The sequence below is a fragment of the Anas acuta genome, chromosome 1, assembly GCF_963932015.1.
Source record: "Anas acuta chromosome 1, bAnaAcu1.1, whole genome shotgun sequence".
Classification (NCBI taxonomy): Eukaryota; Metazoa; Chordata; class Aves; order Anseriformes; family Anatidae; genus Anas; species Anas acuta.
The window spans coordinates 108,573,569-108,586,429 of record NC_088979.1 but is presented as its reverse complement, the minus strand read 5'-3'; the positions used below and the strand labels follow the sequence as shown (position 1 = coordinate 108,586,429).

Sequence of the window (12,861 nt, the reverse complement as noted above, 5' to 3'; positions counted from 1 at the left end):
CAGTAAATGGTCTCTGTTCATTGTTGAATATTTTGGAGCCTGTTTCTTAGATTATCCACAGTTCTGAAGATAGTCGTTGTACTTGTGGGTTGTTGGTTCTCAGATTGTTCATGGGAAACAAGTAACAAGGTGAAGTAAGTCCATAAGAAACATTAAACAAAGTAGCTAAAGTCATGGGCATCTCTGCTGTAAATATATTTTGTTGCTGGAGTATTGGGATCAAGAGAGAAGTCCGCGATGAACAGGTTAATGATCCACAGCTGGTAAGTAGATTTTGTAGGGCCAGCAGCAGAAGCTGCTGAGCATGGCCATGCTGGTCTACTGGCTGTACAATTAGGCAGAGGTTAGCTGCAGTTAAAAAAAAAAAAAAAGTAATAAAAATCCTTTTTCTTGGTTTCTGTAAAAAGCAATAGATTTGCTTCTGGACATTTTACCTTGGAAGTGTCAGGTTTTAAAGGCTTCATTATCAGCAGTGTTCCCTTCCTCCTCCCCATGTTTGCTGACACTGGTGAGAACCACAGATGGTTTGTACCTGGGAAAATCAAGCTGTTATGTACTTGGAAAAGTGTTTTTTTTTTTTTTTTTTTTTTTTTTTTTTTTTTTTTTTTTTGGCTTTTGTTTGTTTGCTTTGTGCTTGTTTGTTTGTTTTCCAGAGCAAACAACTCTCCCTTCCTGAAAGGAACAGAAGGGACCTACCAGAGGCTATTCTTACTCCTATATATCCTGAGGTCCTACTCTCTATTACCAACATTGGGTTACAGTGCTTTCTGAATAGGTTGGCTGCAAGGCAGCTATGGATATGCCGTGTACAATTTAGCTCGTATAGTAACTTCATGGGACTTAGCTATTTTCTGGGTGAGCTGGTGTTAAGAAGGTAAATATTTTGGAAAGGAGACAGGATTCCTACCTGCTTTGTTGAATTACAGCTACTAAAGATAAAAAAGAATACAAACAAAGAGCCAATATACACATCTGCTGTTGTGCTTGTTTTCCTCCCTGCTAGGGAAAAAACCCACACACTTTATTGTAATATTAATATTAGTATTATTCCAAACATTAATATCTTGACAAACAGCATATAGACACCACAAATGTGTACCCCACTGTGAAGGATTTTTCAAACATATTTACCTCCAGGTAAAAAAAAAAAAAAAATCAGAAAATTCTAATTTTGCAGTTCAGTACAAATACTTCATAACTGTTTTGACAGCTCCTTCTATTAGGCTAGTTCTCAGCCTTTCAGGAATCCATCTACCCTCTTACCCTCTGTTTCCCAGTTCATAGAGAAAGGCTTTTTTTTTTTTTTTTCCTATTTGGAACTGAATGAAACTGGCTTATGAACTGGATGGGTTGAATTTTGCAGCTATGAACCATCTGTGGCTTGCACTTATGCCAGAAAGTATGAGCTGAACACGGAGCCTGAGAAGAAATTGCAGCTTCTACAGTCTCTAATGGTGTTAACAATCTTCTGCCATGCTAGTAGAGGCCTTCATGGATGCATTTCCAGGGCCAGACTATCTTTTGGAGAATAAAAATACCAGAAGGCTGTAAAGTCAAACCAAAGTCCCACTTGCAGTGTCCAGCAGAAAATGGTTAAGGAGGATAACTCAGGACAGAGCAGGCATGCAACCTTCCCCATCCCCAAAATGCATCTCAGTTTCTAAGAATAAACAGCTCTGGGAATATCTACTTGCTGCTTCTTCAGGCATAATTTGTCTTCCTTCCAGGACATTCAAAGTTTGCCTGTAAACTTCATGCGTGTAACTTTATTTCCATCTGAGGGATTAAAGGGTGGATCATTGCTTGGGAGCAACTGAGGACACCAGTTAAGCAGAATCTGTCCCCTGAGTGGGGACTGCAGACCACTCTCAGACCTGCTGCAAAATTTGTCATAAGCAGTGAATAGGCTGCTCAAAAATAGCCCAGAGCTAAGATGCACAGGAAATGCAGAGACGCAGACATTAGCACTGTGTTGTTTCCTCAGGCAACTGTTAAAAATGATGTCTTGTGGATGGCGTTAAAACTTTGAGGAGGAATGGGAGAGCACCTGAGGCTGCTATTTGAACTGCTCTGATATTTATTGCATTTATTTTACCAGCAGGTATCCCGACTTAGAGAGTTGCTCAGGCCCAAAAGGGCAGGTAGAGGTAGAAGGTGGCCTATGGATGTCCCACCACCTCTCACTCCAGGCTCTGTTCGCTGACTGCAGCCTTCTGAGTCATTGTGGTGTGGCTGGCAAGTGCTCAGTATAAGGTCTCCTGGTCTCACAAGATGACAGCCAGCCCCACATAAGAAGTAGGAGCGCACACCTGCAGAAATCACACCTGCCTGCTTATAGAGGAGCATGGCTCTGAGAAGAGGGGACTTGCTGGCGAGGTGTAAATTTGCATGCATCATAATGGCTGAAGGCTGCATGAAGGCTCTGGATGCATCAGAAGTGTGGGTTTGGACTTTAAATATGTATCCTTGCTTTGGATATTCTTTACTGATAGCTTATACTTGTGTAAGAGGTGGGAGAGCTGGCAGAGCAGTGTGCACTGGTTCCTCTTCTTCCTGTCCTTTCCTGTCCTCCTCTGCCCAGAGACAGCAGCTGTTGTACAGAATGGGCTTTTGAGAGTCTTTGCTGTACTGCACAATGTGTTTCCACTGCAAAGCAGAGTTATATGTTGCTGTTAATGATGGCAGTGGCTACGTGACATTTAAAAATGTTAGTGATGATGACTGATGCACGGATAACTGGTTCTTTATGATCTGTACTTCTTTTTTTTTTTTTTGTCTTCAGTTTGTGTTAAACTGAACATTTTCATTATGTTGGACTTGGCTTTTATTTATTCACTTTAAGTTGTTTCACATAGCTCAGGGCTTGTAGCTTGCTTTTGATGTGTAATATTAGGTAACTTAAGGCTGTGGTTTGTTTTTTGTGTCTGAAAGCAGTTTATTTTCCTAGTTTTAACTGTGTCACATCCTCCTCAGGGGGGATGTACAATCAGATGGTTTATTTTCACTGAGCTGTTTCAGTGGGGCAAGAAGCTATGTCTGTCTGTGAGACAAATCAGCTGCATGTTGAAGTCTCAGGAACGTCAACGAAAAGAAATTAGTGAACTGTACAGCTGAAAAGAGGGACTGTCTGGTGTAGACAAGTCCTGAGCTGAGATCCTTCTCATGTCTTTGCTTCTGAGCCCCTCGTGAGGGCAGAGTGGGAGGGGAGCTCCAGGTACATCAGTGCAGTTCCTTGGTGTGCAGGAACTGGACACTGGGAGTAGCATCCTAGTTGGACCAAATGTGTGTGCTAACATCTCCCTTCTCTTCCCCAGGACTAAGAGTATCAGAAGACCAGAGCACACTGTCACGGCTGCTGTTCACCTCCCATGTTGCTGTAGCTGAAGGACTCTTCTCCAGGCTGATAACTGGGTAACTTCCCCCAGCCTCAGCGTTCAGGAAACCAAGGATGAGCAGTGCCATTCCCCAGCTGGAGCACAGAGGATAGTGAAAGAGTGACGCACGCATTGCATGGGCTCATGCCAGCCACTGCAATCGAGGCTGAGTTAAAATTTTAATTTATTTTAATGTAGTTATTGAGGCATTTTAATTCCATCAAAGGAAATAACACAAGACAATCTGCATATATTCATTTGCTACTTCTAAATGAATTTGATTCAGCTGTGCTTGGTTTCTTCTTTTTCGGGTTTTACTCTGAGATTTACTTCTTGCTTAGAGGCGTAAGTATTCAAGGATTGTGAACCTTAAAAATTGCAATCTAAATTCTGTTTTTCATACATGAATATTTAAACAGAGTAATATTGTCTGTTCTTTCTGTAAGGCCCCCTTCTTAATCATTAATATCTGTAGTTTTGTGCAAATACACCCCATATATATATATATGATTTGTATGCATTTAAAAAAAGATAGTTTCCTGGGACAAATTCCAATATCACAATATGCTGTGTATGAATATTTATAGGTCCATCAAAATTGGTGAATATTGAATTTACTGATAAGCGTTGTGGAGGGCTTTTTTATTATTATTATTTATTTTCTTTTTAAAAAAGACTGGAAAACTATTTGCAATTTGGGTCAATTTTCTGTGCATATTTTTGGCCAAAAATAATGTTGTTTATTTTTCTGTTAAGAAAAAAATTAAGCTTTTTCATCGACAGCAGCTTTTGCATGCATCATTTATTCAAATTGCAAAAACCAGCAACAACCAACCAAACAACTCTTACAACAGTAGTGAATTACACAAAACAAAAAATGTAACTTATGGCAAGGATATTAATTGAATAGACAATGAAATTTGGGATTTTGGTGGCATAAGAGTTTCATTGTCAGTTGCATGTTAGTAGTAGAATATTGACCAATGCGTTTGTATGAGCATTATTTTTGGGTTGCAGTGAAAACTTTCCATCTAGATACATAGCTGTTTTGTTAGAACTGTGCAGAAAACCTATCAAGCTGTTGTGTATACATATTGCATTGTGTATAAGTACTGTTGCCTCTTGCACTCAGATCACAAATGTTGCTACATTTGTTTTTCCATGCCACAAGTCTGGCATTGTTCTTTTTGTTTTGGCTTGTTCCTTTTGTTGTTGTTGTTTTGTTTTGTTTTGTTTTTCTGTGCACCAAGTGTCCTCACTTGTTATATTTTACATTAAGGATGTAGCATCATTGCATCCTGTTATTTTACAGAAATCGATACCAGCTGAGGTTTCTTTTTGCACAGAACCCTGTCTGCCTTTCCTCCTCCTCCTCTCAGCAAGTACCACAAAATGCATTTGCATATGGGTGTGAAGAGTGCATGATTATAATAGGCTGCATGTGTCCTGTAGCAACACACGACATTTTGGGATCAAGTATGACAGAAAGATACTTGCTAGTTTGGCATGTATTGGCTTTTGACTTGGGAATGTAAACAACATATTAGTACTTGCCATAGCTGCCATAGGATGGCAACATCATTTTCCAATCATCTCTAGGTGTGGGTGACTAAGTCAGAAAGCGGAGCATTGAAGAGAGACAAATGACAGCAGAAGGGAGAGAATAACAAAAGGATGACCAAAAAGAACATTTGAGGGAATCCAGAGGTGAGTGCTAGAAAATGAGAACTTCGTTGGCAGATTGGACAGTAACATCAGAAAACACCATGCAAGGTGTGCTACTGTAGTGTCGTGAAAACAGACACATGGTGGGACCTCTGCTTTATTGCACAGCGGTGGAGGGCACAGCAGTGCATTGGTTGTGAAGCCCTTTGCTGTAACATAGCCGGTGGGAGCTGCAGCTGGGTGCTCGTCCACAGTCAGATGCAGGTCTTGGGACCTGAGCAGAAGAAGGTGGGAGTTTGACTGTGGGAATACATATGTATATTTTTCAGTACAGTGCTATACAAGTTTGCCATAAAAAAATTGATTCATTTATGTATGTTACCCAACTGTCGGAAAGTATCAGTAATGTTCCTTGCCAAATTCATGTTCAAGCAACAGCTGAATGGGTTTTCATCAAAATTCTCCATTGTGAATGATATATATTTTGATTGGATAGCTTCTGGATAGCATGCGCTTCTATTTTTTTTTTCTTTTTTCTTTTTTTTCTGTGAACTGGCTAACTATGGATTTGGATGAAAGCAGCATCTCAATCTTACCAATGAACAGGTGCTCTTTTGCCAAAAAGGAGCTAGCAATTTGTAAGATACAATTTGTTAAAAAGCATACATAGCTAGGGATGTAAGTTACTAAATTCTTCTAAATTCTAAAGCAGGAAACAAATTCATATTTTTGTTTTCTTGCAAGAAGACAGTAGAAGACAGTTGCCTTTTTAGTTTTACTGAAGAAACGGAGTGACCCTTTGAGAAATTAAAAGCAGGGCAAGGGTTATGAAACATTTCTTTAGGTTATTTCCTTCAAATAGTTGAGTCTAGATCCTGAACTTTCCTATGCATGCTGTTACCTTGATTTTTCAAAAGGAGTTGTAATACATGCATGTTTTCTGTGGCAAAAGTTTGTTTGTTTTTTTTTTTTCATCTTCTGCAGGCAAGTCTACAAAGCAGCAGTAAGAGATTTGTAGTTATCCTTGTGCTAGCTAGTTGGACTTGCCATGAATAGTGAGCAATAGTGAGCATCTAGAGATGACTGGAAAAGGGTGTCAGAGATCCTGTTTTTTATTTTTATTTTATTATTTTATTTTTTTTGTCCCCCTCTTTATTTAATTTGCTAGTAAATAGTAGTCTTGTTTGTCTGTTTGTTTTTGAAGCCCTTTTTACTTTCTCCCTCCAGCATAAGAATAATACTTGACATGGGGTCTTTTTTAGAACATCTGTTTTCAAAGGAAACAAAGGTTTTACTTTTTGTTCTCTTTGAAGGTATTTGCGTGACAATTTGTGACTACATATCATTTCCTTTGCCTTCAGTTTCTGCAGTGTTGATTCATTTTGCTAAAGATGTCTCAGACGTGGTCAGTTCTGGCTGCACTCCTTTTCTTGATTTTCAGCCTGGTTGAAGGGTCAGGTAAGTGAGAAAGGTCCAAGCAACAGCCACTGTGTGGTACTCTGTATTACCAACTTGCACATATGCTGACACTTCACAGTACCCCAGAGGAATTTGCTTATTTTTTAATGTGAGCATGAGGAGTGATGTCATCTCAGCTGGAAAAATAATCCTGTGCTTCCCAGAGTGGCACAGGATAATATACCTAATAGGGATCCAAAACACAAATCATCTGAAGATGCATCTTCTGTTCAGCTGTGATCATCAGGAGATCTATGGTTTCTGGCAGAAAAAGTGTTTATATATGCTCCATGTTACATATGAGCCAAGAACTACTGCACCAAGTGTTTTACCATTGTTACAGGTGTAGTCATCTCCCAGGTTTTACTTGGATTTTAACTAAGGCAACTAACTCAATAACAGTGTACTTTTCTAAGACAAAACAAACAAACAAAAAAACAAAAAACAACTAAACTTTTCTTTCCCTTAAGGGTGAATCTTGGCCACCCCAATGGGTTTTCAAAGCCCGTATTAAAGCAATAGGAAACTGCTGACCAAAAAAAGATGAAGGACTTGTAGCTCATCAGCATATATCTGTGGTGGTTTTACTTGGTGGGCGGCCGAGCTCCACCACAACCGATCTCTCACTGCCCCCTCCTCAAAGAGGAAGGGGGAGAAGGTTTGAGATGAGATTGATTTAATTAAAGGGAAAAGGGGGGGGCGGGGGAACAAAAAAAAAACAAAAACAAAAACAAAAAACACAACAAGGCCACACAGAGGCACAGAGAGAAAGGGGGAAAAAAAAGTTTTTCTCTACTTCCCATCAGCAAGTGATGTTTGGCCACGTCCTGGGAAGCAGGGCCTCAAAATGCATAGCGGTTTTCGGGAGGACAGCTCCCACCCCCACAGGACCCCAATTTTTTATCGCTGAGTGTGACATCAGGTGTTATGGAATATCCCTTTGGTTGGGTTAGGTCAGCTGACCTGGCAATGTCCCCTCCCCATCACTTGCCCACCCCCAGCCTGCTGGCTCTTGGGGGCTTGGAGGGAGTCCTGATGCTGTGCCAGCACTACGCAGCAATAGACACAACACTGGAGTGATATTAGTGCTGTTCCAGCTACGAGTGCAGAGCACAGCACTGTGTGGGCTGCTGCAGGGAAAAGGTAACTCCACCCCAGACAGACCCAGCACAATATCATGTAACTGCACAGTATCCACAGAGGAAAGACACCTTTTCCACTGCATTTCCAGACTTCAAAGTCAGTGACAGTGGGAAGGAGGACCAGGAAACTGAGTATGACTTATATGTGCCTGCACAGAGCAATATGTACCCAAGACTGCCAGTACAGTAAGAAAATAGAAATTTTAAAGTGTGGTGAAGCCAAGAGCCGTGCCTATGCTTTGATGAAGGCTGTAACATCATTTTTAACTTTTGATTTTTTTTTTCCATTTTTTTCTCTCTCTCTGTCTCATTGTTTTTGTTTTTGTTTTCTTATGTAGCTTATAACATTGTGAATGTGGAGGCTGGCGATGAGGCTGTGTTGACTTGTGCTTCCACCTCCAAAATGTATTTGGTAATGGTGACATGGGAGATAAAATCCAACACTTCCTGCTCTTTGGCCTATAGAAATGATCGCAATGAGACAAAGTTAAACTGCAGCGAGAGGATGATGTGGAAATATTCACCTGACAGGGACCCTGCTCTTCGTATTTACCCTGTGAACCTGAGTGATGAGGGAAATTACACCTGTGAAATTGCCACTGATATGGGGAATTTTCATTTTTCCTCTTCCCTGTCTGTGATAGGTAAGACACACCTAGTGTTTTTTTGTAGTTGTTGGATGGAGATAAAAATGGCTTTATTTGGTATTAAAAGACCAAATTCATTTTGGGTGTATGCTGAGATTGAAAACAACGTAGAAACTTAATTCAGTTGGACTGGCTGTTTGGAGAGGGGAAGGAGGCATGCAGAGTTACAGAATAGGACTGGGCTGTTTTAAGGATATATATATATATATATATATATATATATATATATATATATATATATATATTTTTTTTTTTTCCCTTCTGACTCATGAACAGGCAAAGATGTACCAAATGCAATGCTCTGGGTAATTTCTAAGGTAGCTCTTTGGGCATAACACAGGATTTGAATGTTGTATGAATGTTCCCATAACCAGGAGTACACATTCTTGCTTAAGTTAATGTAAGTAGAAGATATTAAATAAATATTCCCGCTTTAAGCTGAGCAGAAGGGTGCTGAACCAAAATTCACAATGCACATGATGTGTATTTTGTGTGGGTAAGAGCCAAGTAGGAAAGAAGAGAGAGTTTCAAGACATTATCTGGAAATATTTCACTCTTACAGAAACACTGAAAATTGTCTGTAAGGCTGCATCACTAAAATAAAAATGAAACTAGGCTATTTTCAACCTAGGCGGGAACAAAAGTGTGTAAGGAAACATAACCAATATATCAGATAATCTTTCTCAGATTGGTAAATATTCTCTAGGTTTCCTTAAATTTCAAGAAACATTTTACTGTGAGAGAAGTTTGTATTCTGATTATATTAGTCAATTTTTAGTTATGCTCAGAACGTTTATGGAAAATTTATTCGTAAATCAATAATTGCTACTGATAGTTTTTGTCTCTTGAAGTTTTTTCTTCTTCCTTGCAGGGTCTTGCCTTTTTAATAATGCCTTAGACATTGTCCAAGCCTTTGCTTGTTTTGTCAAATGTAGAATATGAATTGTTGGGCTTTAGGCAGAATAGTTCTTGTCCAATTCCTCCTTTCTTTCCAGACTGTCAAATTCTTGATTCTACCTATATTCTAGCCTATATATCTAATTCTAGATTCTACCTTCAAGTAGATATAAGGCAGAAATTCTTTACTCTGAGGGTGGTGAGGCACTGGCACAGGCTGCCCAGAGAAGCTCTGGAAGGTGCTCAAGGTCAGGTTGGATTGGGCTTTGGGCAACCTGATCTAGTGGGAGGTGACCCTGCCCATGGCAGAGGATTGGAGCTGGGTGGTCTTTAAGGTCCCTTCCAAGCTGTTCTATAGTTCTATGTAGTTCTATGTAATCTTTTAGCTTGCATGTAATGTTTTAGGTATAGCTTCAGTAAGCTTTTTTTTTTTTTTTTTCCCCAGTATGTACATGGCTATACTTATAAATCTACATTTAATCCAGCTCTGTCCATCATCCCATCTTCTCCTGTAACATCTATAGTCATCTTCTGGAAAATATGAGGGAACAATACTTTTTAATGCAGCTAGCATATTTTAGAGATATTTATTTACCTTGGACTTTGATGTATTTTTTTTCCCCTGAAGATGACTGGTGCTAATATTCCAAATTATTTTAAAATGTCTTGGATTGGCCATGTAAACTAAAAAATACCACCTATTCTGTTTCTCAGTTGGAAACTTTACCCTGAACTAGAATTAACAACTGTGGTCTTTTTTCTTCTGTAGTCCCTCCTACAGTGACTCTGACCTCTGACAAGAGCAGAGTGGCTGTCTGCCAAGCTGCTGCTGGAAAGCCAGCTGCCAAAATCTCCTGGATTCCTGCAAGTAATAACAGCTCTGAGGAAGAATTCAAACATGGCAATGGAACAGTGACCAGAGTCAGCTACATTGGCTGGGTCAACAGCATGAACACCACTGTCACCTGCCTGGTTACCCACCCAGCTATGAACCAGAATCTCTCCCTAGATCTGTCAGGTAAAAAACATCATTCTGTAATTGCTTGTCATCATTCTCTTGTGATTCTCTGTGTTTTTCTATGAAGCTGTTCTAGCTGAATCCCAGGGTTTGGCAGATTGGTTAGTGGGGTGAAAAGCCAAAGTTCTCATACATATTGATAGAGAAATTAATAATTTAATCAACTGAAACCAGTTGACGGCATGATATGGGGAAGCTTTCAGTGTGAGTTTACTTGCATCTCTATTTATTTTACAACAGTTCCTCTTTCTGTTTCAGTGACCCTTTTTAATCAGTAATGATAGAAAAGTTGCTCTCCACAGGAACTGTGATGCAGTTCACTAATTTTTTATGTGAAACTTTTAACCCCCAGAGCTGAATTTTGTCCAGCTCCCCACTGGAAAACTTCCTTGGAGACTGTCTGTGTGTGACTCTTAATCAATCTTTCCCAGGCCCAAAGGTAGTAAAGGGTAAAATTTAGCTTCTCAGCTGTCTGTGTTAGATCTGATATAAGTTTCTGACTGTAAAATTTGTAAGAACAAATTAATTGTTCTTAATAAATAATTAATGTTAATTAAATGTTAATTAATAAAATAAGTGTTCATATCACCAAAATATCTCAGCAGAGGCATGAAGGACAGAAATCAAGATAGACCAGCCATTAATTACAGTATTCTGCAGGGCTGTCTGGTTCTATTGATGCTGTACTAATACTGTTTCAACAAAGGGGGGCCATGCAGACACATGGGTTGAAAATGGAAGTATGTTTGTCTACACACAACTGGATGTGTGAAGTATTTCCTATTCCTGGTTGGTGTCTAGACAGCTCATCTATCTCTCACTGCTCATTGGTGCTGCGGGGGTAGAGCATTAGGTCTCCTTTCTGGTTAAGGTATGTGCCAACATCATATAGTCAGTGGATACTGACATCTAGCTCTGTAACTAGCTTTCTTTTCTCATTTCTCAGACTCTTCCTCCAGGCTTCACTATCCCCTGGTGGCACTGCCTGCAAGTGTCGCTGCTATCAGTGGTTTTGGTGTGCTTTTATGCTTAATTTTCACGTGCAGAGGTAAGTCATTTGATGAGTCTGAAATGTTTTACAATTCTGTGTCTGACTACTTGCAGGTACTAGGACATGTGCATTATTGCTGAGAGTGGGTTGGGAGGAAAGGACTGAGGAAAATGTCCACATGGGATGCATTGACCCTTTAGAAAAGTCCTAACAAAAGAGGAGACAGAACTTTAAAACAAGCTTGGATTTTCAGAAGAGCCATTGTTGTTATGCTAGTAATGTATTATATTCACAGCAGAGTTATCCAGGAAGAAAGGGATAATTGCTGAGAGTAGGATGGGTCTTGAGTTTTTAGAATTTAGAATGATCATTCTGCATTTACCAACATAAAAATTCAGTATATAAAAAGAAGTGTTCACAAACTTGTCTAGACACTAGTCTAACAACTAGTTGCAAACAATCCTTCCCTCACTCTAAATCCTGTTTCCATCTGCAGTCATAAGTTTTCCCTTAAGCAAATGTAAGAATAGGTCAAATGTACATGCTTCCCTCTGGTACAACCATACTTTTTCAGGCCGTGTAGATTTCATGGGCATTGAGTCAGCTCATACTGGTCATTGAGTCAGCTCACTTGACTCAATGCCCTCCCACTCTTGGAGTTAAGTAAAATGGCTGTGATGGGGTATGGATGGAGTAGAAGCCTGAGTGAAGGCTTAAAATGGAAGGAAGAGAGGTCCTTAGCCTATCATGTCCCCTCAGAAAAGTACACCTGAGTCAGTTCAATCATGTCTCCCAGGGAGACCAAAACTTTCAGTGAAGGAGAAAATAAAACAATAATGAATTCAGGAGCAGGGAATAAAAGGTGAGAACTTAACCAATGAGAGCAACTATTTCAAAGATAGTCCTTCAGGCATTGAGGGCAGCACATAACAACTTTTCACCGTGTCCCATCAAACCATTTTGATTTCCTACTTCCAGCTTACTGCTTACGTAAATTGGCACATGAGCCACCAGTACTGGTTGAAGTAAGTGGGTTTTTATTTTTGTGTGTGTGCGCTTTTGTGTTTCTTTATTTGTTTTTGTTTGTTGTTTTATTCACTAAAACATTTAATTTCATTGTAACGTGTCTGCTCTGAAAAAACTTCTGTTTATCTCTGTTTGTGCTTGGAGAAGGGGAATGAGGAACTGTGTGTCTGGAAGGGTATTTATTATTTGGATGGCCCTAACTTCATTACTCAGAATATCTGAGTAATTGCATAAGCACTACATGGAGAATGGAGTAGTGCGTTTCCTGCCTAAGAATACTATAAATTAAATTTGCAATACCAAGGTTTAAACTGAATTTTAGATCTTCCCAATGTTAATGTGTTCACAGCTCAGCTTCACAGAGTAATCTTAACTCTGATCTTTTCCTTAAGAATGTGTATTGCCCTTGATGACAGAAATCTGCATGATTAAAGATGTGATGAAAACAGGCAGGCATTTACATGGAGGGAAAAGGGTGCAGTTCCTTATGCAGTATTAGCTATTTTAGCAACACAAACAGCTATGAAACTTCTATATTTTAAGTTGCAATTCAGACACTCAGGAGCTAGGAAACAACACTGTTAAAATTGCCACTGCAACTTTTATTTCCTCTCTAATTCCAGGGTGTCCTGATACATATTTA

General features: G+C 39.5%; 1 protein-coding gene across 10 annotated transcripts in view; it reads left to right on the top strand.

Moving 5' to 3' along the window:
* Positions 1 to 12,861, top strand: part of LOC137860856 (cell surface glycoprotein CD200 receptor 2-like) — a 54,249-nt gene that overhangs the window by 20,633 nt on the left and 20,755 nt on the right. For 2 of the 10 annotated variants that reach the window (XR_011099230.1, XM_068691604.1), the window contains exons 1-8: positions 2,983 to 3,214; positions 3,315 to 3,411; positions 4,974 to 5,081; positions 6,353 to 6,497; positions 7,978 to 8,283; positions 9,953 to 10,201; positions 11,148 to 11,249; positions 12,171 to 12,217. Coding sequence is in view for 9 of the 10 variants with exons in the window: in XM_068691604.1 (XP_068547705.1) it covers positions 6,431 to 6,497; positions 7,978 to 8,283; positions 9,953 to 10,201; positions 11,148 to 11,249; positions 12,171 to 12,217 (771 nt within the window). In the remaining variant the exon portion in view is untranslated. The other 8 variants (XM_068691674.1, XM_068691666.1, XM_068691616.1 and 5 more) reach the window with 8 other exon arrangements.